The 23,184-nt window shown below is 50.9% G+C and overlaps 1 protein-coding gene across 6 annotated transcripts in view; it reads right to left on the reverse strand.

Moving 5' to 3' along the window:
* The window catches only part of PFKFB4 (6-phosphofructo-2-kinase/fructose-2,6-biphosphatase 4), a 47,233-nt gene that overhangs the window by 19,596 nt on the left and 4,453 nt on the right, over positions 1 to 23,184 (reverse strand). For 5 of the 6 annotated variants that reach the window (XM_005669518.3, XM_005669517.3, XM_001926168.5 and 2 more), the window contains 8 exons: positions 18,669 to 18,785; positions 18,429 to 18,525; positions 11,546 to 11,612; positions 7,502 to 7,576; positions 7,095 to 7,151; positions 6,262 to 6,383; positions 3,949 to 4,156; positions 3,303 to 3,449 (listed from right to left, as the gene is read on the reverse strand). In XM_005669518.3, coding sequence (XP_005669575.1) covers positions 3,303 to 3,449; positions 3,949 to 4,156; positions 6,262 to 6,383; positions 7,095 to 7,151; positions 7,502 to 7,576; positions 11,546 to 11,612; positions 18,429 to 18,525; positions 18,669 to 18,785 — 890 coding nt within the window. The remainder of the gene's footprint in view (positions 1 to 3,302; positions 3,450 to 3,948; positions 4,157 to 6,261; positions 6,384 to 7,094; positions 7,152 to 7,501; positions 7,577 to 11,545; positions 11,613 to 18,428; positions 18,526 to 18,668; positions 18,786 to 23,184) is intronic. The other variant, XM_021070635.1, reaches the window with a different exon arrangement.

Raw genomic sequence — 23,184 nt, forward strand, 5'->3', positions numbered from 1 at the left:
TAACGAATCTGACTAGGAACCACGAGGTTGTGGGTTCGGTCCCTGGCCTTGCTCAGTGGGTTAACGATCCGGCGTTGCCGTGAGCTGTGGTGTAGGTTGCAGACGCGGCTCGGATCCCACGTTGCTGTGGCTCTGGCATAGGCCAGTGGCAAAAGCTCCGATCAGACCCCTAGCCTGGGAACCTCCATATGCCGTGAGAGCGGCCCAAAGAAATAGCAAAAGGACAAAAAAAAAAAAAGAGGCTTCCTCCTTTAGGCCAAGTGGCCCGAGCTCCCGGGGACTCTCTGGCATCACCCTTGTTAACAGCCCACTGTCAGCCTCCTTGGCCTGACTCCCCGGGAATGCTGTGCCCATGGTCCCTCCCATCTCATAAGGCCACAGAGGGCCCCATTCCCTCCCCCAATCTTTTCTAGTCCAGATGGACTCCATGGCATGTGGCTTCATCACCTTCCTCCCAACTCCTCACCTCCTGGTCCCTCTATGCTTCCATCTCACCTATAAGGACACAGCTAAATAAGCTGGCAGGCTGAACAAGCATTCTGCCTTCACCACAGCTGCTGCCACCTGCCAGGGGCTGGAGGCCCACTCCCCAGGACACCAAGGTGCCACAGAAAACTCCTGATTTCCAGAGCAGCCAATTCCCCCACCTTGGCTAACTCCCACTGGAAACTTCTTCCTTTCACTGTTTTTTTTTTGTTTTGTTTTGTTTTTTCTTTTCTTTTTCTTTTTCTTCCTTTTTTTTTTTTTTTTTTCTTCTTTGGCTGTCCTGTAGCATATGGAGTTCCTGGTCCAGGTATCAAATCTGAGCAGAAGTTGTGACTTACGCCACAGCTGCAGCAATGCCAGATCCTTAACCCAATGCACCACTGCAGAGACAATGTTGATCCCGCTGAGCCAGGAGGAACTCCCTTCCTTTCATTCTTGAGTGAAACCTTCATGAAGTTCTGTGACACAGTTCTCTGCAGCTTCCTGTCCCCCCTGCCCTCCTGATATTCCGGACTCTGGGCCTCTATCACCTTTAGAGCCTGCTATTCTCTCACCCTCTCCTTTTCTGCCAGCCCCTCCCCATCAGCTTACACATGACCAAGTAACTTGACTCTAAGCCTTGGCCCCCACTCACTCCCATGGGCACCAGCCCATTAGGCTCATGTCAAGAATCCCAGTGATCTTGTTATGACATGTTTGGAACTTGGCCTCACTCCCCGCCTCCCTGTCATATCTCATCCCCTGGACTAATGCCTCCTCCCCTCTGCCTTGACTCCCATGACTCCATCAGCCTGGTTTCCCTTCCACCTCACTGGACACCTATCCACAGCTTTCCAAGGATGCCCAAGTCCCAGCTCTCCTTAGTGATCAGACTGCCTTCTGGGAATCTGCTCTTGACTATCTCCCAGGAACGTCCTCCTTGCACTCAGTACATATTTACTGAGCACCTACAATGTGGTGAACAAAGTAGACATAGTTCCTGCCCTCATGTGAGCTCATCACCTTCCTTGCCCCAGAACCCTTCCCAGTGGCTGGAAACCTGGAGTCATTCTGGAAGCTCTTTCCCCTTTCAGACCACTAGTCCGGCATCATCAGCCTCTGTCCTTTCACCAGGAACTTGGTTCCCAAGTTCTTACCACAGGGTCAGCTCACATAAAGATGTGACAAATAAATGAATAAACATCTATTTGTCTCTCGAGTTCCAAATATCATCCCCTCATCAGCCACTCTAAATACCTCGACCTAGTCTCCTTTCTCCAACTTGTCCCCCAACCTCATCCTAACAAAGCCATTCTATCACTGGGGGTGAGCTTCCTAGGATTCAAATCTGATCTCATTAGAGACTCCCACATCAGGCAATGGTTGACTAGCTTGCTTTAGACTAACCCTCCACTGAGAGCTACTAGAAAAGCCAAAGAGAAAAAAATTATAAATTTTTAAATCTGCTTGATATCACAGAGCCACAAGGCAGAGAAGACCTGAGGAGCCAAGATCTTGGAGTGAAACAAAAGCCCAAAGAGATGAACCTGATATCCAGCATCATTTTTCCCTGTGAGGTTTTGTTGACGTGAAAGTGACACTCTAAAAGGGTGAGAAGGAGTTCCCGTCATGGCGCAGTGGTTAACGAATCCGACTAGGAACCATGAGGTTGCGGGTTCGATCCCTGCCCTTGCTCAGTGGGTTAACGATCCAGTGTTGCCGTGTGCTGTGGTGTAGGTTGCAGACGCGGCTCGGATCCCGTGTTGCTGTGGCTCTGGCGTAGGCCGGTGGCTACAGCTCCGATTGGACCCCTAGCCTGGGAACCTCCATATGCCGCAGGAGCGGCCCAAAGAAATAGCAAAAAAAAAAAGACAAAATAAATAAATAAATAAATAAAATAAAATAAAATAAAAGGGCGAGAAGCCAGATGGTAGGCAAAAGGAGAGAAGGGGGTCAAAAGGAATAAACTTCCAGCATAAGGTACATAAGTCCTGGGGATGTAACATACCACATGGTAACTTACTAACAATACTGTATCATATATTTGAAAACTGCTAAGAGAGGAGATCTTAAAAGTTCACACCAGGAGTTCCCCTCTGTGGTGCCATGGGTTAAGAATCTGACTGAAGGAGTTCCCATCGTGGCTCAGCAGAAACAATTCTGACTAGTATCCATGAGGATGCAGATTCGATCCCTGGCCTCGCTCAGTGGGTTAAGGATCACAGCCGTGAACTGTGGTGTAGGCTGCAAATGTGGCACGGATCCAAGCTGCTGTGGCTGTGGTGTAGGCCAGTGGATATGGCTCTAATTGGACCCCTAGCCTGGGAACCCCCCATATGCCAAGGGTGTGGCCCTAAAAGACAAAAAAAGAAAATGATAATAATCTGACTGCAGCAGCTCGGGTCACTGTGAAAGTGTGGGTTCAATCACCCACCCTACACAGTGTGTTAAAAGATCCAGTGCTGCTGCAGTTTGAATTTAATCCCTGGCCCAGGAACTTCCATATGCTGTGGTGTTGCAGCTACTAAAAAAAAAAAAAAAAAAAAAAAAAAAAGGTCTCACTATAAGAAAAAGTAAAGTTAGCTATGTGGATGTTAACATATTGTGATAATTAATTCACAATATATACATGTGTCAAACCATCACGTTGTATATCTACATAGTTATATGCAAAAGAAGGGAAGGAGGGAGGCAGGAAAGGAGGGAGAGATGAGTCAAAACAATAAATCATGACGCAAGGGTAAGGAGAAAGCCCTCCCTGACCCTCGTGGCTATCATCCAGGTGAGCTGAGCGCAGCTGTGTGGCCCCAGGCAGGTGAGGAAGAGACGGGGATTACCGCATCAATCTCGTTGAGAACTTTCCACTGCTCGTAAGGCACACCCAGGGCCTCAGCCGTCTGGATTGTCCTCTTCATTTGGCTTGTCCAGACCTTTAGGTCCTTAATGTTCTGATCACTGATGAACTGGGCAAGACTCCTGGCAAACTGAAACACATCACAGGCAAATTCAGACCCACAGGTCCTGGGCTGCCCTCAAAGGGTCCAGGGGGCCCAGCCTCAGAGAACACAGTTTTGGTAAAAAACACGAACTAACTCTCAGTGACACCCACACCCACAAGTACGGTTCTCGACCCTGAGTGTAGCTCCACCTGTAGCTCATCAGGTCCCCTGCTGCAGCTCATTCCCTGACCACGTGCCCTGGGCCGGATGAACTCCCCACTGGAGCCTCAGTATCTCCCCTGGACTGTGGCACAGCGTCCGCTGCACTAGAGACTCAGGTCACTCCCCTCTAGGGTAAGGGGCTCGGCTGGTGACAGGTCACATGGAAGCCAGAGAGATCCAGGCCTCTAGACCTTCCCTATAAAATGGGACCATTCCAGACCGAACGAGGTCAACCACCTAGACTGCACATTAGCTGGAATCTAGCTCCAGTGTGTGCACACACGCACGCACAGGCACATGTGTGCGCACACACACCACTGACCTCCCTGCCCCGGGGGGACAGTCCTGGGTCCCCGCCAATCCGGCCCTTGAGGTTAAGCTCGCTCTCCCCATGCCGGCAGAGGTAGATGGAGCGGGGCGTCACATGGATGTTCATGAGGTAATACACGATGCGGCTCTGGATGTGGTCAGCCACGCGGTTCACCACGTAGCTCTGCCCCACGTCCATGATCTTGATGTAGGACAGCTCCCTTTCCAGAAAGAAAGAAGGTAGGGAGACGACTGTGAGTGTGACCCAGGGCCTCGAGGACACACCCTGCCTACCCCGCAACTGACCACAGAGCCTTGCATCTCTGACCCCACCAGGCTTGTGACCCTCATAACACAGGACTGTCAGCGGGGGTGTGAGTGATGCGGGTGAGGTGGAAGCAACAGGACACGTGTGACATACAGACAAACCCTGTGAGAGATGCTCCACATTCACCATGCTTCCAAAACGTGACATCCAAAGCGAGGAGGCAGTCCTACCACATCAGGGCTCTCATGGCTGCTCTATGTCCCCTGGGCCCCTCTTGCCTACCTCTGAGCTCTCAATGCACTGTCTGTAAGGTGAACAAAAGACAGTTTTTTTCCAGGATTGACCGGGTAGTAGCTGGCAGACGTGCTTCCCCTCCACGCTTTATAGTCAGCCATATGGGCCCAGCCTTCCTTCCCCCAGCAAACCCTCCTAGAACCCAGTTTGGGTTATCTGAGCTGCCATCACATCCCATGCCAGGCAGCAGGTGGGCGAGACAAGAAGCACAGAGGATGGTGCTGGTGGCAGCAGCTTAATCCCGGCTCCACCGCTTTCCCTGCTCTGGACCAATGCAGCGCTGCAGCATGGAGAACAGGCTTCTGTATATTTCCGGGGATGAGGGGCGGGGGGCAGCAGGAGGAAAGGCGGGGCTTCTTGGGCATCCCTAGTTCAGCCTGGAGCTCTCTGGATAGTCTCTTTTGAGTTCTCACTGTCTGGACTTGGAACCTCGGCTTAGGTCTAGGCTTGTTATACTGACACCACCAGTAAAAAGAGCAGTGTTTACTGACAAATACAACAAGAGGTGGTCCAGAAAGGCCCCTCTAATGCACCCACATCACAGAGCCACGAGGAGCAATGCTGTGCTGGGGAGACCAGGAAACGCGGAGAGACAGAGAGCCTGGGCAGCGGTGCTGATCAGCGCCAGCCCCACTGAGAAGACTCACAGCCAGTCCAGGGATAGTCCCACAAACACCCAGAAGCCACCCCTCCCACAGCCACATAGCCTCTTGCTTCATATGCATTATACATTCATATGTAATTATAAATGACCCAAGCACAAGTGCATATTCCACCCTTTTTACTTAATGCTATATAATATACACTTTCCCATGTCTCTTTGGCATGATTTATAAGGACTAATACTTTATTCACAGTTATTAACCAAAGTACTTAAGTGTTATTCACTTAACCACTGCCGTCGCTTATGTTATAATATGGAAGTTAGCAAACTATGGCCAGCAAGTGATACTCAGCCAGGTTTTGTAAAGAAAGTTTTACTGGAACACAGTCAGGCCCATTTATTTACATATTGTCCATGTTCCTTTTGAACTAAAAGCCCTCTGCAGTTACATAGCTGCAACGGAGACTCTATGCCCCCAAAGCCTAAAATATCTCCTTACAAAAGGAGCAGGAGTTCCCTGATGGGCTAGTGGTTAAGAATCCGGCATTGTCACTGCTGTGATTCAAGTCATTGCTGTGGTGCGGTTCGATCCCTGGTCTAGGAACTTCCACATGCTGCGAATGTGGAAAAAAGAAAGGGAGGGAGGAAGGAAGCAAGGAAGGAAGGAAGGACAGCTGACCATAAGAGCATTAGTTGAACACACCATCAACCTAAAGAACTCTCCCCACACAGCAGTCCCTCCTGCAGATGCCCTGGGTCTCCTGTTCCAGAGGGAGCGGAGCAGGGCTGTGAAGCACTGGCCACAGCCAGCTGTCTGTAGGCGGGGTCTGGGCGCCCCTTCCCCCTTTTCAAAACAAAGTTATGCCATGTAATGTTTGCAAGTGCCTCATGAGAAGACCATCTGCATAGAAAACAGGCTTGATTTTATGACGGAATAACAGAAAACTATGCCTTGCAGAGCTCCAGATAAGGCAACTGCATTTTTTCAAGTCACCCTCTGGGCCACGATTTCCACCCCAAGTGAAGAAACAAAAAAGGGCAGGCCACCTCTGCCTGTTGGGGTGGCCCCTCAGCCCCTACCTCGGGGAGCGACAGGAGGCAGCCGAGGGGACCCCTGCCTACCCCACCAGAGCTGAGGACACGGTGCTGTCCTGGCTCACCTGTCCAGGTCCTCGTCTAGTGACTCGTACGAATTCTCGTAACACTCGATGCGCCTCATGAAATCCTCCGTGGCCTCATCACTATCGCGGTTGACATAGTCAGGGCTGCCCAGTTTCACTTGCTGCCGGAGCAACACAGAGCAAGGACACATCAGGGCCCCAGGCCAGGCAGGGGCAGAAACCAAGGAGAATGCTGGGGGGGCGGGGGGGAGGTTGAGGCGAGGCTGGGCCAGAGGCCAGGCCAAGGCTGGGGGCGGGAGGCTGGAGGCCGGAGGCCAAGCCCAGGAGGGCTGGTCCCATTAGGAAGAATCCAGGGGCTCCCTGGTCTGAGCTCCCACACCAGTGCTGAGAGAGTATGACAGGGCACCCTGTGACCACAGTCCTTCATCGTTGTGGTACAGGGGACATGAGGCCAGAGGGGCAAGGGGCCTCGAAGCCCTTTCCCACCTGAATTATCTCCCCACACCTAGATGTTCATTCCTTAAACAAACAGGGGGTAGGGCCGAGGGATCAAGTCTCTTTCAAAACATAAACAACCCACCCTCTACCTCCAGGGGCTGAAGCTCCTCTCCCATCGTCCAGGGGATCCCGAGGGGGAAGGGCAAGGAGCCAGAAGGTAAGAGAAAAGAAGAATGGACGCCTGCCAGCCACAAGGTCCTCCACATGAGTGGTCCTCAGGGGTCCAGGACCATCTGACCAGCAATCTACAGCCTCCCCACCCCATCCTCAGTGTGAAGAAGACTACATATTAAGCCCAACCTGGAGAGGGACCTCACTGTAACATGCCACCTTGGTTGTACTACTGCCCCCACAAGGTCAGATGCACCACTCACCACGATGTTGGCAGCTATGACCTCAGGATCCACACAGATGGACTCAACAAAAAAGGTCTGCAGTGAAGACCAGGGCAGATAGGAGGGGAAGAACCAGACACAGTCAGGGCCCTGGGCCAGGTTCCCCGGAGCTCCCACCCACGGAGAGCCATGCTGACCAGCAGCCAGGGCCCCCGAGGCCCTTCTGAGCAGCAATTTACAGCCTCCCCACCCCATCCTTGATGTGAAGAAGACTACATATTAAGGCCGTACCAAAGCAGGTGCAGCCCTAGCCAGGACTCTCCCACCAAGACCCCCACTTCCCCAGAAAGAAAACCCCAGGTGGAGAGAAAAGAGCAGCTCTTCATATCCCAAGTCCACCCAGGAGCCCTCCTGCCCAATGTCCTGCCCACATCAGGAGACCTCACCTTGTAGCCGTTCTGTTCCCCAAAATTGAAGATGGTCGCTCTCCGTTCTCGGGTGGTATTTGTTGCATCAAAAACCTAGGATCAAACTGGGATTAACTCGGCCTCTGGCTCTAGAGAAGGTGGGAGGCCCCCTGAGAGCTAGGATTGGATTTCTCACTGGGTGCCATCTGCTGCCAGGGCCACCTGCCTGGCCAGTCTCCTTCAGACCTGCAACGGCTGGGCTGGTCACCCCCCTTCCTCAGGGAGTACCTCAAGGAAGCTGGAAGGGGAGGGTGTCTGGGCAGCAGGCACTCAGCTCATGTTTGATCAGTAAGACTTCCAGTGAAACCAGTTAAACCTGGAGAACTGAACCCATGCTTACTTCCACTTCAACCTGAAATCCCAAGAGAATGGGAAAAGAGAAATGAGAGATGTCAACAAAAATTTTTAAGAGAAATGGAGAAAACCAAACATAAGCCCTCACCAACCAGAGCTCACCTGCTTGTACCGAAGCAGAATAGTCAGGAATGGGGCATGTGTATCGCTAACAAAAGGGACCAGTGCACAGAGGAAAGAGAAGGACTAGCTGGAAGTGCAAAAAAGAGCACGCAGAGCCCAAGGCCCCCTACCTGCCTCCTCCAGCCAGGCTCTGACCTTCCTGGGGCCTGTCCAGCACCTTTGGGTGCATTCCATCCAAGCAGCTTTTACAGCATCACTTTTTTTTTTTTTTCTGTCTTTTTGCCTTTTCCAGGGCCGCTTCCTGTGGCATATGGAGGTTCCCAGGCGAGGGGTCTAACTGGAGCTGCTGCCGCTGGCCTATGCCACAGACACAGCAACAGGGGATCTGAGCTGTGTCTGCAACCTACACCACAGCTTATGGCAACACTGGATCCTTAACCCACTGAGCAAGGCCAGGGATCGAACCTGCAACCTCATGGTTCCTAGTTGGATTCGTTAACCACTGCGCCACAACGGGAAAGCCCAACAGCATCACTTTTTTGGCTGCACCCACATCATGTGGAAGTCTCCAGACCAGGGACTGAACCCCATGCCACAGCAGCAACCAAAGCTACTGAAGTGACAACAAAAGATCCTTAACCTGCTGTGCCACAGAAGTAACTTCCCAGGCATCACATTTTAAAAAGGCCATGAAGAATTCCCATTTTGGCTCAGTGGGTTAAGAATCTGACTAGTATCTATGAGGACGTGTGTTCAATCCCTGGCCTTGCTCAATGGGTTAAGGATCTGGCATTATTGCAAGCTGCGGCGTAGTTTGCAGACGCGGCTTGGATCTGGCGTGGCTGTGGCTACGGTGTAGACTGGCAGCTACAGCTCCAATTCCACCCCCAGGCTGAGAACTTCCATATGCTGCAGGTGGAGCCATAAGAACAAAGAGAGAAAGAGAAAAAGGGGAGGGGAGGGGAGGGGAGGGAAGAGGAGGGGAAGGGAGGAGAAGGAAGGCAAAGGTTAAAAAGCCATTTGATCAGGGCTCACTGGATGCTCCAGAAAAAACCTCTAACATGAAAAATGGAGACTAAATCAAATGGAATAAAAGGAACTTCAAGAAATGAGGACAGGGGAGTTCCCTTCATGGTTCAGCGGTTAATGACTCCAACTAGGGTCCATGAGGACACAGGTTCAATCCCTGGCCTCACTCAGTGGCTTAAGGATACAGCAATGCTGTGAGCTGTGGTATAGGCTGGCAGCTGCAGCTCCGATTCGACTCCTAGCCTGGGAATTTCTATATGCTATGGGTGCAGCCCTAAAAATCAAAAAAAAAAAAAAAAAAAAGAAGAAGAAGAAGAAGAAAGAAAAAAAAAACGAGGACAGGGCATAGAATAGAAGGAAATATCAAAATTATTGGCGTTCCCATTGTGGCTCAGTGCTAATGAACCTGACTAGTAGTATCCATGAGGATGCGGGTTTGATTCCTGGCCTCTTCAGGGGGTTAAGGATCCGGTGTTGCCATGAACTTCAGTATAGATCACAGACTCAGCTCGGATCCTGCACTGCTGTGGCCATGGTGTAGGCCAGCAGCTGCAGCGCCAATCAGCCCCCTAGCCTGGGAACCTCCATATGCCATGGATACAGCCCTAAAAATAAGACCAAAAAAACCCTGACCATTATTGTCTAAAGAGACATAAAAAGCACTATCATAAGTACAAAACGAGAACAGAGTTCTAAAAAATTGAAATACTCAGAGAATAAGAAATTTTAAATTTGGAAATTAAAATATGCTCAGAGGTTTAAAAATTGAGCCAAAAAGAAAAAAAAAAGGAGTTCCTGTTGTGGTTCAGCAGGTTAAGAGCTCAACGAGTACCCATGAGTATAAGGGTTTGATCCCTGGCCTCATTCAGTGGGTTAAGGATCCAGCATTGCTGTGAGCTGTGGTGTAGGTTGCAGATGTGGCTCAGATCCCGTGTTGCTGTGGCTATGGTGTAGGCCAGCGCTTATAGCTCCAATTCGACCCCTAGCCTGGGAACCTCCATATGCCGGGGGGCAACCCTAAAAATACAAAAAATAAAAATAAAAAGTAAAAAAATTAAATTAAAAAATAGAAATGTTTTCTGGGAGTTCCTGTTGTGCCTCAGTGGCAACAAATCCGACTAGTATCCATGAGGACGAGGGTTCAATCCCTAGCCCCACTCAGTGGGTTAAGGATCTGGCAGTGCTGTAAGCTGTGGTGTATGCTGGCAGCTACAGCTCCAATTCCACCCCTAGCCTGCAAACTTCCATACGCCGCAGGTGTGGCCCTAAAGAGAAAAAATAAAATAATAAAATAAAATAAATAAAATAAAATAAAAATTTTTTCCTGGAGTTCCCTTGTGGTACTGGCACTGTAGCAGTTTGGGTGGCTGCTATGGCACAGGGTTGAATCCTGGCCTGGAACTCATACATGCCACAAGCATGGCAGAAAAGAAAGGGGGGCAGGGGCTTTGTTGAAACCTTTTGGGGAGTTTGGGGCTTTCTGGGCACCAGCCACCCCCTCCTTATATGGCCTTGCAATAAACCTTGCTCTCCTCCAAACTCCGATGTTTCAGTATTGCTTGGCCTCATGGAGCATCAAGCACATGAATTCTGGTTCAGTAACAAGAGGAAAAGGCATGAGAAGCCCCCAGTTCCCTCTAAAAAATGAAACTTTTAAGGAGGATCAGCAAACCAGAATGACATCAGACTTTCCCAAAGCCACTCTAGAAGCCACAATTCCATGGAGCAATGTCATGGAAATTCTAAAGGAAATGTTCTTCCTCCCCAGAATTCTATAACCATTTATCAACTGCGAGGGTCAAAAGACATTTCTAGACATGCAAGGTCTCACAAAATTTACTTCGCAAGTACTTTTCTCAGAAAGCTACTGGAGAATATGCTCCAACAAAATGAATCAGTAAACCAAGGAAAAGGAAGACATGGGATGCAAGAGCAGGGCTTTCAACTCAGGACAGAGGAGAAGGAAATTCCCAGGGTGACAGCTGTGCCACAGACCTAGAGGAGAACTGATCTAGATGGGACTGGTGGACGGGGTGGGGGGGCAGATGGCAGAACTCCAGGACGCATGCCTCCAAGAAGAGAAAGGAAGGAAAAAACAGCTCCTGTGTGTGACTGCATAAGGTTGGGGTAGGGCCCTTTCCCGCAACACACCCTTGCTCAGCATTGTCCCACTTGTCCATCTGACTGGAGGAGCCAACACAGAGGTGGAATCCCCTTACCCGGCATTCACCTGATTTCCTGATCCCAGCCACCAAATGCAGGGCAGAATGTTCCCCACACCAGGAGAAATCTCATTTGCTAAAGGGAACATGACACCTCTGACTTGTGGAGTAGCACAACATGAGTATTCAGAGGGGAGTCCTGCGGAGTCAAACACAACCACAAGCCCAGAGGGAAATTCCTGGCCCACATCCAGCCTCTGGCTTCCTCCTACATAGTAGCTGCCTCCTGCCTCCCAGGGGCACCCAGGGCCACGCACACCCTGTCTTCCCCTCCAGATGCCCTATGAGTGAAGGAGGAGAAGTGTGTGGGGCTCCCACATGTCACTCCCCCACGTCACCAGGGTGTTAGACTTACCGCCACATGTCCCCCCTCCTCACTAAGAAACCGCCGAACATCACGGAGAGCTGCCAGGGCACACTGCCTTCAGAAAAGAAAACACAGGGTCAGCCAAGCACCTAACTACAGCTGAAGGAGGTCCCACACCGAACAGGAGAGGGACAAGCTTCTGCAGCCTCTTCCCTCTTCTCAAGGTTTCTCTTTCCTTGGGAAGATTTTCAGTGTTTTGCTGACTGTGCTCCTACAGGTGGAAGGCTATGTGCTCCCAGCCTCAGGAATACTTTCAGAAACACTGCTTTGCTGTACTCTCCCTCTTCACCTCATCACATACAAGCCCAGGCCACCATTTTGCTATATTCATGATTTCTAAGTGTCATGTATTTTCCCTGATTATCAAAATAAGCGCTTTTAAAACCAGACCTTGGAGGTGCAGTGGGTAAGTGGTGGTGGGAGAGGAGAGACACTGTCAATGGCTCCCATTCAGCTGCATTAAAAGCTTAATGTTCAATTTTCTTTCTTAGAAGGGAGATGTGGACTAAGAATGCCACCTGCCACATCAGCAAACAAAGGGCGTTGCAGCCATCAAGCCATCAGCCACTGCAGCTGCCCCGCACCAGTGCACCCTGAGGGGACTCAGGATGATGGCAAAGAACTCCAAACCAGCCCTAGAGAGCCAAAGTGTGCATCCAAAAAATAAATACATAAATAAATTGTGACCTGAAGTTTGGCACTTGCCCTCAGCATCTATGTGGATTCAATCATGAGCCACTGCAGCTGTCGACCCCGCAGCACCCCTGAGCAGAGCTCAGGGTGAAAATCGGGAGTGAGGTACTCTGTGCTCTGGGAAACCTGGAAGAACAGGTCTTCAGATCGTCAGATATTTTTAGAAGATGTTATGTGCCCAATTCTTGCATCCCCTCATATCTAGAAAAACACTAAAATCCTTCACAGTGATGTCTTCCCCTTGCGACCTTCAGGAGATCAGCAACTAACTTCTGTAAAATGTGTGTGTGCTGCCTGCACCTCCCCCTCCCCTTCATCATATCCTGCTATTCCCCCTTTCCTCTTTGGGGTGGAATTTCAGAGCTATCTGAACCCCCGCCCACCCAGGCTGTAGTCAAGGATAAGCAAAGAATGTCAGGTCATCTGTGAATGCAGTCACCTCCAAGGGTGAGAGCTGGTGAGTCCTGCAGGCTCTGAAAACTTAGGATACTGGCCTTGATAGCAGAGATGCCTATCAAAGGAATGATTTCAGTGAGCTCAGTCAGACCTCTTCGGTTCCTCCTACCTGCCCTTTGTTGCAAAAACTCTGATACATCCTAGCTCCTCCCTTTCCTCCTCGGAGTGGTTTCTCAGGGCTACCTGAGATGCTGTCTTCCTGGCTTGGCTGCTAATTTTGCCCCAAATAAAACTTAACTCTCAGCTTTCAAGTTGTGCATTTTTTTTAAAAGTCGACTAAATAGATAAATAAATAAATAATCCCACGAAGTTCCCCTTGTGGTTGAGCGGTAATAAACCTGATTTACAGTATCCTTGAGGACTTGGATTCAGTACCTGGCCCTGCTCAGTGGGTTAAGGATCCAGTGCTGCTGTGAGCTACTATGCAGGTAGCAGATGAGGCTCTCTGGCATTGCTGTGGCTGTGACATAGGTTGGCAGCTGAAGCTCCAATTGGACTCCTAGCCTGGGAACTTCCATATGCCATGGGTGTGGCCCTAAAAAAATAAAAGAAGTGCACATCCAAGGAATGGTTTCCATGAGCCCAACTCTTGCATCTTCACATACATAGAAAAGTGCTAAATTTGTTAACTTGAGATGTCTGTTTTACTTTAATTAACAACCATCTTTTGATGTTCTGACTGCCTGGTTTTTGTTGCAAAAACTCATTATCCTGGCACCTCTCTTACCTCTACAGGGCAGTCCCTCAGAGCTATGTGAGAGTTTGTCTTCTGGGCTTAAGTCCTCAGTTTTTTTGGCCACCCCAAAGCATACGGAGTTCCAGGGATCAGATCTGAGCCGCAGTTGCAACCCACACTGCAGCTGCAGCAATGCCGGGATCCTTAACCCATTGTGCTGGGCTGGGGATGGAACCTGTGTCCCAGTGCTCCAGAGATACCAGCAATCCCCTTGCGCCTCAGTGGGAACTCCTTAAGTTCTCAGTTTCATTAGCTGAATAAAACATAATTCACAACCTTTTGGTTGTGAATTTTTTTTCAGTCAACAGAGAACTTCCCAAGTGAGTTTATGCTATTGAAGGGATTCAAGGTGGGGCCCCTAGACTTCCTCAGCCAGGGGCTGGTCACCAGAAAGTGACTGAAGGGTTGGAACTTTCAGCCCCACCCACCACCCTCTAGGAATGGGGGGTACGGGCCCTGAGGGCTGAAGTTCCCTGCACTGCCCTCTCCCTTTGCCTGTGCACCTCTCTTCCATGTGGCTCTTCCTGAGTTGTACCATTTATAACAAACTGGTAAATACAACTCAAGTCTGCTCCTGAGCTCTGTGAGCTAGAACAGAAACCTGCTCTAACAAATTACTGAACCTGAAGAGGGGGTTGGGGGCACCCCCAATTTATAGCCAGTCAGAAGTATGAGTGACCCCCATTAACTTAAGACTTGGGTGTGAAGTGGGGGCAGTCTTGAGGGCTTGAGCCCTTAATCTGTGGGAACTGACACTAATGCCAGGTAGCCAAGGTCAGAACTGAACTGAATTGTTGGACACCAGTTGGTGTCAAAGGAAACATCCCAGTGTCCCCAAGCCCTCATGTGTAGTATGTGACTGAAAAGGCAGAGGTGTGATTGAACGTGTACATGTGCACACAGGGTAGGTGTGTACACATCCGTGTGTACGATTATAGATTTTTATGTGTGTTCAAACATGTGCAGAGGAGGAGTTCCCGTTGTGCCTCAGAGGTTAAAGAACCCAACTAGCATCCATGAGGACACAGGTTGGATCCCTGTCCTTGTTCAGTGGGTTGGGGATCCAGCGTTGCCGTGAGTTGTGGTATAGGTGGCAGACGCTCAGATCTGGTGTTGCCATGGCTGTGGTGTAGGCCAGCAGTTGCAGCTCCAACTGGACCCCTAGCCTGGGAACCTGCACATGCAGCCCTAAAAAGACAAAAAAGCAAAAACAAAAAAACCCAAACATGCGCAGAAGATATGCAGTGTGTGAATGCGCACGTGCATACATGTGGCATGGGTACACGCCTTCCTGTAGTATGTGACTATGTGTACGCACGTATCCATAATGTGCATACACTGAGCACAAGTGTGTATGTGCCCACACATGTGCCTGAGATCCACAAGTGTGTGTGTATTTGGGGTATGCATGTGTGTGTATGCAGCCCTGCTACGTTGTGGCTGCATGTGTGAAAAGTTAACCTCACAGGCCTGAGAATCCTGTCCTTTGAAAGGCCTGCTTGCAAGTCTGGCAACCTAAACAGTCAACAGTTCTCCACACAAATAAACTTTCTCTAAAAAACAAGAAGGCTTCGCTGTGTCTAGACAGTTTACACAAACAATATGGTTTTTACCAAACACCTGCTTTCCTTTGGGGATTCTGGAATGTTGGTACATGCCAGGCACAGGGTGCATACGTGACAGGCCCCCAGAGCAGCCCTGGGCATAGCGTCTCTGAAGAGCTTCCCTTGTAGACTACACCACAAATGTGTGGTCACAATGTAATGCTGGAGGAATTTGGTGCATCCTGTGTGAGTCCATGGGGAGGCAGACTCTTGGATGCTGCACCTGGTCTCCTCCGCACTTCACCCCACGAACCTTTTCCCTGTGCTGACTGTGCTGTGATAAGTCTTAGCCAGGAGGAAAACCACATGCTGAGTCCTGTAAGTCATCCTAGCAAATCACCCCTGCCACATGTGAATGCACGTGATGTCTGCAAGTGTGTGTGGATGGGCCCTTGGGTGTGAGGTGACTGGTACTGTCATGTACGAGTCTGAGAAATTACACGTGCAGGTACCCAGGTGTGTAGATTCTTTCATGTATAGTGAGATGTGTACTCACAGGGCTTGTGTGTGCTATGAGACTGCGTGTACGAGTACGACCGTGCCTGATGGTGTGTGTACATGTGGCTGGCATGCCCTCTTACAGACATCCTACTATGCCCAGCGACAGGGACAGACTCTCACACTGTGCAGCTCCAAGAACCTAACAATGTGTCAGCACCTGGGCCTACAGGAAATGCAGGCTTTTCTTCTCAGGTTTTCCTTTTTTTTTTTTTTTTTTTTTTTTTGCTTTTTAGGGCCACATCTGTGGCACATGGAAGTTCCCAGGCTAGGGGTCTAATCGGAGCTGTAGCCACTGGCTTACACCACAGCCACAGCAACAGGGATCCAAGCAGCATCTGCAACCTACACCACAGCTCACAGCAATGCTGGTTCCACAAACCACTGAGCAAGGACAGGGATTGAACCCACATCCTCATGAATACTAGTTGGATTTGTTTCTACTGCGCCACAATGGGAACTCCAGGTTTCCAATTTTTAAAAAGTCTGATCTTTCTATTTTGTCAATTATCTGTGAGACTTTTTTTTTTTTGCTGTACCCTTAGCATATGGAAGTTCCCAGGCCAGGGGACTGAAACCTCAAAATGCAGCTGCAACCTCCTACTCCAGAGCTGCAGCAATGTCTGATTCTTTCTTTCTTTTTTTTTTTTTTTTTTGTCTTTTTGTATTTCCAGGGCCACACCCACGGCATATGGAGGTTCCCAGGCTAGGGGTCTAATCAGAGCTACAGCTGCCGCCCTACACCACAGCCATAGCCACAGCCACAGCCACAGCAATGCCAGATCCAAGCCACGTCTACAACCTATACCACAGCTCACGGCAACACCAGATCCTTAACCCACTGAGTGAGGCCAGGGATCAAACCCACAACCTCATGGTTTCTAGTCGGATTCGTTTCCGATGCACCATGATGGGAACTCCCAGATTCTTAACCTATTGTGCCACAGCAGAAACTCCCTGATACAACCTTTGTGAGAATTAACATATGTCTTTTCTATCAAAGGAAGCCGTGATTACTCCATTTTGTTCCGGCTTTGCCTAAGACACCCTCCTCCACCCCTCCCCTTTTCCCTCTCCTCCCAGTAAGAGTTTATTTCAAATTAGCCAACCGAGAAGAATGTGCACCCTAACCTGACCAATGGGAAGGGGAGAGATGTACTGCCTGCATTAGGGATAAATAGTGGGTTCTTCCTTCTCTAGTGCTTGCTTGCTTGCCTGCTTGTCACTGAAAGGGAACATTTGCACCCTTCTGCAAAAGTAAAGAGCCTTGGAGTTCCTGTCATGGCACAGCGGAAACAAATCCAACCAGGAACCATGAGATTGCACGTTTGATTGCTGGTTTTGCTCAGTGGGTTAAGGATCCGGTGTTGCCATGAGCTGTGGTGTAGGTCACAGAAGCGGCTCGGATCTGGTGTTGCTGTGGCTGTGGCATAGGACAGCGGCTATAGCTCAGATTAGACCCCTAGCCTGGGAACCTCCATACGCCGAGGGAGCGGCCCTAAAAAGACAAAAGACAAAAGACAAAAAAAAAAAAAAAAAAAAAAAAAAAGAAGTAAAGAACCTTGTCGAAATCTCCCTGTGTTCGTGTGTCTTACTTTGTGACACCAAGCCGTGAGTCACTTTTCCCCAACACCTTTGATCAACTATCTGTGTAATAATGGAATGATGGACACTTTTTGTTAGCATATGGACTTTGATTTTAAGTCTGAGCTCTGTGAAGTTTCTTGGTATCTTGTGTGAGACTCTCTAGCCTCAGTTTCCTCATATGTAAAATGAGGGGAGGAGTAGCAATGGGCCTCACACACCCAGCACACAGAAGAAGTTCAAGTGTCATCCCCTCCCTTTTGTGTAGGTTGATATCACCAGAAGGCCCACCCTGAGTTTTACCCACAATTCAGTTCAGAGGTCTGCATGTGAGACCCCTCCCCTTCTTAGCAAAGCAGTGGGCCCAGCCCCACTGACCCAAGAGCAGAGGCACTGAAAAGCCAAGCCCCACAGTGGGGCACTTCTGTCCCCTGGTGGCCAGAGAGGAAGCAGGCCCATGGCAACAACAGTCTGGCTCCACGCCTGGAGCTCTGCTTGATTTGGGGAGGTCACTAGAGCTGGGCCAGCTTCTGTTCAAAGCCCTCCCACCATGACCGGGCCCAGAGCAAGAGCAAAGAAGCTTCTTGGCCCCCTAAGCTGACATCTGCCAAGAAGAGAATAGCTTAGCTCCTCAGACCACAGCTGGTACTCAGTTTCTCTTGAGAAAGCCCTCAATTCAAGTGTGAATAGGGGGTGAGGATATCATGCAAATTTCCATCTAGTCACCCAGCAACACTGAGACCGCTTCAAAGAAAAGCCAAGGCCTACCTGATCCATGCCAGGTATTCTCCAGAGATCCTTAGGGGGCTTTTACTGGGGCAAAGGGAGGAAAGAACCCAGTTCCAGGCCTGGTTCTTCTGGCTTTGCAAGAAGGTGACAGGAGGTGGTCCCACTCCCACTCTGCTCCATCCACTGAGGCCTGTACCTCTGCATTGCCTTGAGCTCCCCTCCCTGTCAGAGCTCATCCCCACGAAGGGCCTGGGATAAACGAGTGTGGCCTCTATGCAGCTGGCCTCAACCTGCCCTGGTTAAGCTTTCACCATCTCCCTGAAGCCCCATCCTCCTCTCCCACAGACACCCAGCAGGGCAGGGTAAGGCGAGCCACCAACAGGGCACACCCTCTCTCCATTAGTCCCTAAACCCATCACATCCCACCCCTCCCACATCCTGAGAGATCAAGAGAACAGCCCTGTCTGGTCTCGGGCAGAGCAAGGCCAGGGCTCAGGAGCAGCCAGGTCATCTCTGGCGACTAGGCTCCAGGGCCTTCTCTGTAAACACATACTCACACACACACACTCACTTCCTGATTTTCAGGCCCTCTTCGTTGTCTGGAAGGAAAAACTCGAAAGATTTGTACGTCTTGACCATGTCCCGGCGGTACTGGCCAACGTTGAATTCTGGGGGAAAGGAAAGGCTCAGCTTTCATACAGCAGCAGCCCTCCCCAACCTCTGACCATGACCCACCCTCATCCCTGCTGCTCCTCCTCCCTTCCCCCACAAAGTCTCAAAGCCCCTGTGGAAAGCTAAGGCCCAGGCTCACCCCGCGTGGGCACGCCAATCCAGTTCAGGTAGCGAGTCAGCTTCTTAGAGATGTAGGTCTTGCCCCTGGCAGGCAGCCCCACCATGACAATGAGCGTTGGGCAGTTGGTCATGCAAACTGAAAGGCAAGGAGCACAGTGTCTGAGGCCAGGACCCCTCCCAGTGTGCCCCTCCCTCTCTGCCCAGGGTTCCTTGGCCTCAGGGCACAGGACCTGCATCGGATGTGCCTTTCCAGGCTCCTGGCATCAGAGAGCTCCCTGAACACCCTCAGACCCTGGCCTCTAACCACCCCTGGCATACCCCTGCTCCCCAGGCCCATATGGGCTCCAGCAGACACACCAGCCCTTAGCCTGTGCACCAGATATAAAGCTGGAGCCACCATGCCCCTGGCTAAACACTTCTGGGGAATTCCGTTGGCACTCAGGATAGAGCCAAAACCCAGTGGGGTATTCAACTCCCTGCTGTCTTCCAGGAATCCGAGTTCCCACCCCAACAGTCATTCAGGCATTCCCACTCCACAGTACCACTGCTTCCACTCCCTGGGAGGGATTTCTCATCACCTACAAAGCCCAGCTCAAAGGCTGCTTCCTCCTGAGTCCTTCCTCCAAGACACCTCCATACCCTCCTGGTGCGCCCATCCCCACAACCTAGTCACCGCACCAAGGAGTCTGCTCCCTGCAGCTGATCACTCAGAGCAAAAGCAGCCCTGCAGTGTCTGAGCCATTCAGGGATCCTGGGGTCCAGCACAGAGATGGCACTCAAAAATCGTGGGCAGGTGAGTTCCTGCTATGGTGCAACAGGATCCTGGCATCTCTGCAGCGCCAGGATGCAGGGTAGTTTCCCAGCCCAGCACAGTGGGTTAAAGGATCTGGCATTGCCGCAGCTGCAGCAAAGGTCACAACTGTGGCCTGGGAATTGCATACGCTGCAGGGCGGCCAAAAAAGAAAAAAAAAAAAAAAATTGTCGGCAGGGAAGGGGAGGGAGACCTCTCGAAACTCATCACGTAAGGACCCAAAGGGGCTGAGACCAGAGACCCAGGCCAATGCCCACAAGGGCAGTCCCTCTGATGGCCACCCACCACCATCCCATGTGCCACCATGTCAGTGTGCCAAAAGAGAAGCTGCCAAGGCTGGAGGCAGGCAAGAGTTCAGATCCAGCCCCCCAGTTCTTGGCCAGCTGTGACGGACACCAGGATATCAAAGAATTGCCAGTCTCACGCAACGCAGCTCAGCTTTCCGTGAGGCCTCACCCCAGAAGCCTCAGGAAGTTTCTCTTTCACTGTCCTCAGGACCTGAGCCAGGTGAAACCACAGCAGACAGATGAATAAATGTGGGGACCTGTCACTGCCCCTCCTTTGTCTACATGGCTCTGCAAGTGCCTTCACCCAGTAGTCCTCCTTAGACAGACTGCAGGGCCCACCCTTCAACTTGTCTCCCTCGCTGGAGGGCAGAGGCCACAGGGGCAGGCCTCAGACACGGAGGAGGACAGTGAGCAAGAGTGAGCAAACTTGCAGAAAAACCTCAGCATTGGCTAAGGTGAGAGAAAAACAAGTTAGGTAAGCCCCTGCATCCTGAGGGCCAGGAAAGTGATTCTGGGGACTCAGCTGTTTGCACAATTCCTAGCCGGCTGTACAGGGCTCCCAAGCAACAGCAGGGCAGCGCATCAGCTCCTCACGGTGGGGGACAAATACACCCACCCTGCTCCCCAATGAGGCCACCCCTTCCCACTGCTCCCTCAGGGGCTTTCTTAAGACCTCAGGCCTGGGGTTCTGCATCCCCTCGTCATATCTTCTGTCATCCCAGACCCTGGTCTCCTCCCACAGCATTTGCTGACAGCATCCCCCCACCCCAGAACAGCCCATGCACAGCCATGGTGGGCAGGCAAGGCAGCAAATCAGAGCTGGGTACAAAACAAGAGCAATAAATTACCTATCATCTCTGTTCCTCAAGATAAGATCCCAAGGAAAGGACCCAAAAGAAAAATCAAAGTACAAGTGCATTCACAACAGCCCTGCTTACAACAGCAAAACACTGGGAAAGTTCCAGTAATGGAGAAATTGCAAACCGAGGCCCACACAGAGGGAACACACTTGAACTGAGGGCACATGGACCAGGTGAGCTGGAGCGTGCAGCTGGAACGGCAGCTCTGGGTCCTCAGGACCTTGCCAGTGAGCAACCGCAACAAACACACACTTTAGGACATGGGGCATGTGTGGGAGGAAATCAGAAGATGTGGCAACTCAGCTTCTCTCACTAGTTCCTATAAATTTGCTGTAAATTTGCTCAAGGCCAAAGGAACCCAAGGGGTCTAGAGGCTGAGACAAGCCTGGTGCTGGACAGTGACTACTTTCCAGTGATGCTTCTGCAGGGGCCGCCACTCGTCCCTGGAGTGGGTTCCAGAACTGAGTCCTAACGTGCACCTTCTCCCACTTCCCTGACACGGGCTGGGGAAGGGAGAGCAGAGCTCTTTTAGATAAAATGCAGCCTGGCATCACTGTCCTGTTCAGAGGGGACAGAAAGTCATCTGTCCTCTTGTCCTGTGCTCACACCAGCTGTGTCCTTACCCAAATAGTCTTGCTACCTTTTGGCTAAGAAAAGCCATCAAGCACTGTCCTTTCTGCCATGTTCCCCAAGTCCCCTCTCCACCCCCCACCTCATCTGCCCCCAGAGCCCCTCTAGGTCAATGACTAGGAAGGTAACAGCTTCCGGGCCCTCTGAGAAGCTCTCAATTTTACCAAAAAGAGGAAGAATTGCCAGTGGAGAGTGGGGGTGGAGGAGGCAGGGAACATCTCTCAACCAAGCAGCCTCTGGTGCCCTGAGCAGCTGGGACTAGACCCCAAAGACAACTCACCACACGGCACGGACAAATGGTAGGCCCATATCCTCTTCTCTCTAAAGCCCTGTGATCAAGTCAACTTGCACCCACCCCAACCCTCAGGTCCCCACCTGGCCTTGGGGTCCTCCAACCTAGTTAGAAGCCCACCATGCAGAGAGGATCATGCTGCACAAAGGCAGGCTCAGAACCTGAGGTGCTGGTTCCATGTTCATTCACTGCTTCCTCTCTCCTTTCTGTGAACTCTGGGACTCTAGTCTGGGGCCCAAACTCCCACACAACCTTCAGGGTCTCATCTTTAGGCTCTTAGGTGCTGCCTCCTTTTCCAGGAAGCCCTCCTGTGCCGCCTTGGCCCACAAGCCCTTCTGCTCAGGCCAGAGTCACATTGTAGTCGCATACTCGGAGCTTGGAGAAGACCAGGCCCTGCCCAAGGGGCGGTGAGCTCTGGGCAAGTCCCCCTGCCCATTGGGTCTCAGCTCCTTTGCCACCTGGAAAGGGAGTAGCTCAGAGCTGCTGATGCTTCAGTCCCTGACTGAGGTATAAAGAAGCAAACAGAGAACAGTGAGAAAATATATGTGCTACCACTTATCAAACACTTATCAAGTGGCTCACTGCAGCTTTATAGGGCAAGGATGATGACTGTCTCAGTCCCACAGACAAGGAACCTGAGACCAGAGGGGCAGTTCTTGGCCCAAGGTCACCCAGCTGAGCCACGATGCAGCTTGAGTGTTCCTGCCTCCAAAGTCCACATTCTCACTCCTGCCTCTGTGTGTAATAACAGAGGCCACCCCTCAGTTAGGACAACACAGCCCTAACACAAACTGGCTAGGAGCACAAGAGGAAGGGCCTTGGCCCTCCACACCTCCAGAAAAGTCTGGAAGGAGGGCTGGCTAGGGTGTTGCCAAAGCCCCTCAGGACTTGAGTTCTGACTGGAAAGCTACAGCCAAGGCTAAAAGCAGGATCACAGGCTCAGGACAGCACCAGGACCTACTGTGCAGGCCAGAGTCACAACCTACTAGAATGTCTGATCAAAGCCACAGCCACCCCTACCAGGACCCACAATGTGGTAAGACATACACACACTCCTCCCCCAGGACTCACATCTTGGTCAAAGCCAAGGCCCCTGGGCTAGCCTCAAAGCAAAACAAACACCAAGCACTCGCTCCTCTCCTCTCCTATCATGCATGCAGGTCAGGAGTGCCGGGAGACCCCAGCACGGAACATAATCTCCTGACCTCTGTTTCCAAAGCTGTACTAGGAGCTGGACTGGATGTTCTCTGAGGACCTTGACAACTTGCAAATTCATTACAATGTTTCAATTACTTTTAAAATAATTCTTTATTTTTCTTGGTTAAAAAAAAAAAAGTTGCAGACTCATTTAAAGACAAGTAGAAAAATCAATGGAGTGGATTAAACACCTAGGACCCCAAGAAAGGCAAGCCCCTTGACAATTCCATGAATTTCAGCATTTCTCCCAGACGTTCCTACCCTCCAATTTTACCACTCACCCACAACCCCACCTGGATGCTTACACACTCATGGACAAACACAAAGACAGGCTCATAGAACAAAGTGTTCTGTCTATCCTGAACACATCTGCACTTCCCTGCAATTCCTCCCAAAACTGGCTTTCAGGCCCAGAGATGGGTCTTCCCTCCTTTGGGCCTTTGAAAGTTCCGGGCTCA

The sequence above is a fragment of the Sus scrofa genome, chromosome 13, assembly GCF_000003025.6.
Source record: "Sus scrofa isolate TJ Tabasco breed Duroc chromosome 13, Sscrofa11.1, whole genome shotgun sequence".
Lineage (NCBI taxonomy): Eukaryota > Metazoa > Chordata > Mammalia > Artiodactyla > Suidae > Sus > Sus scrofa.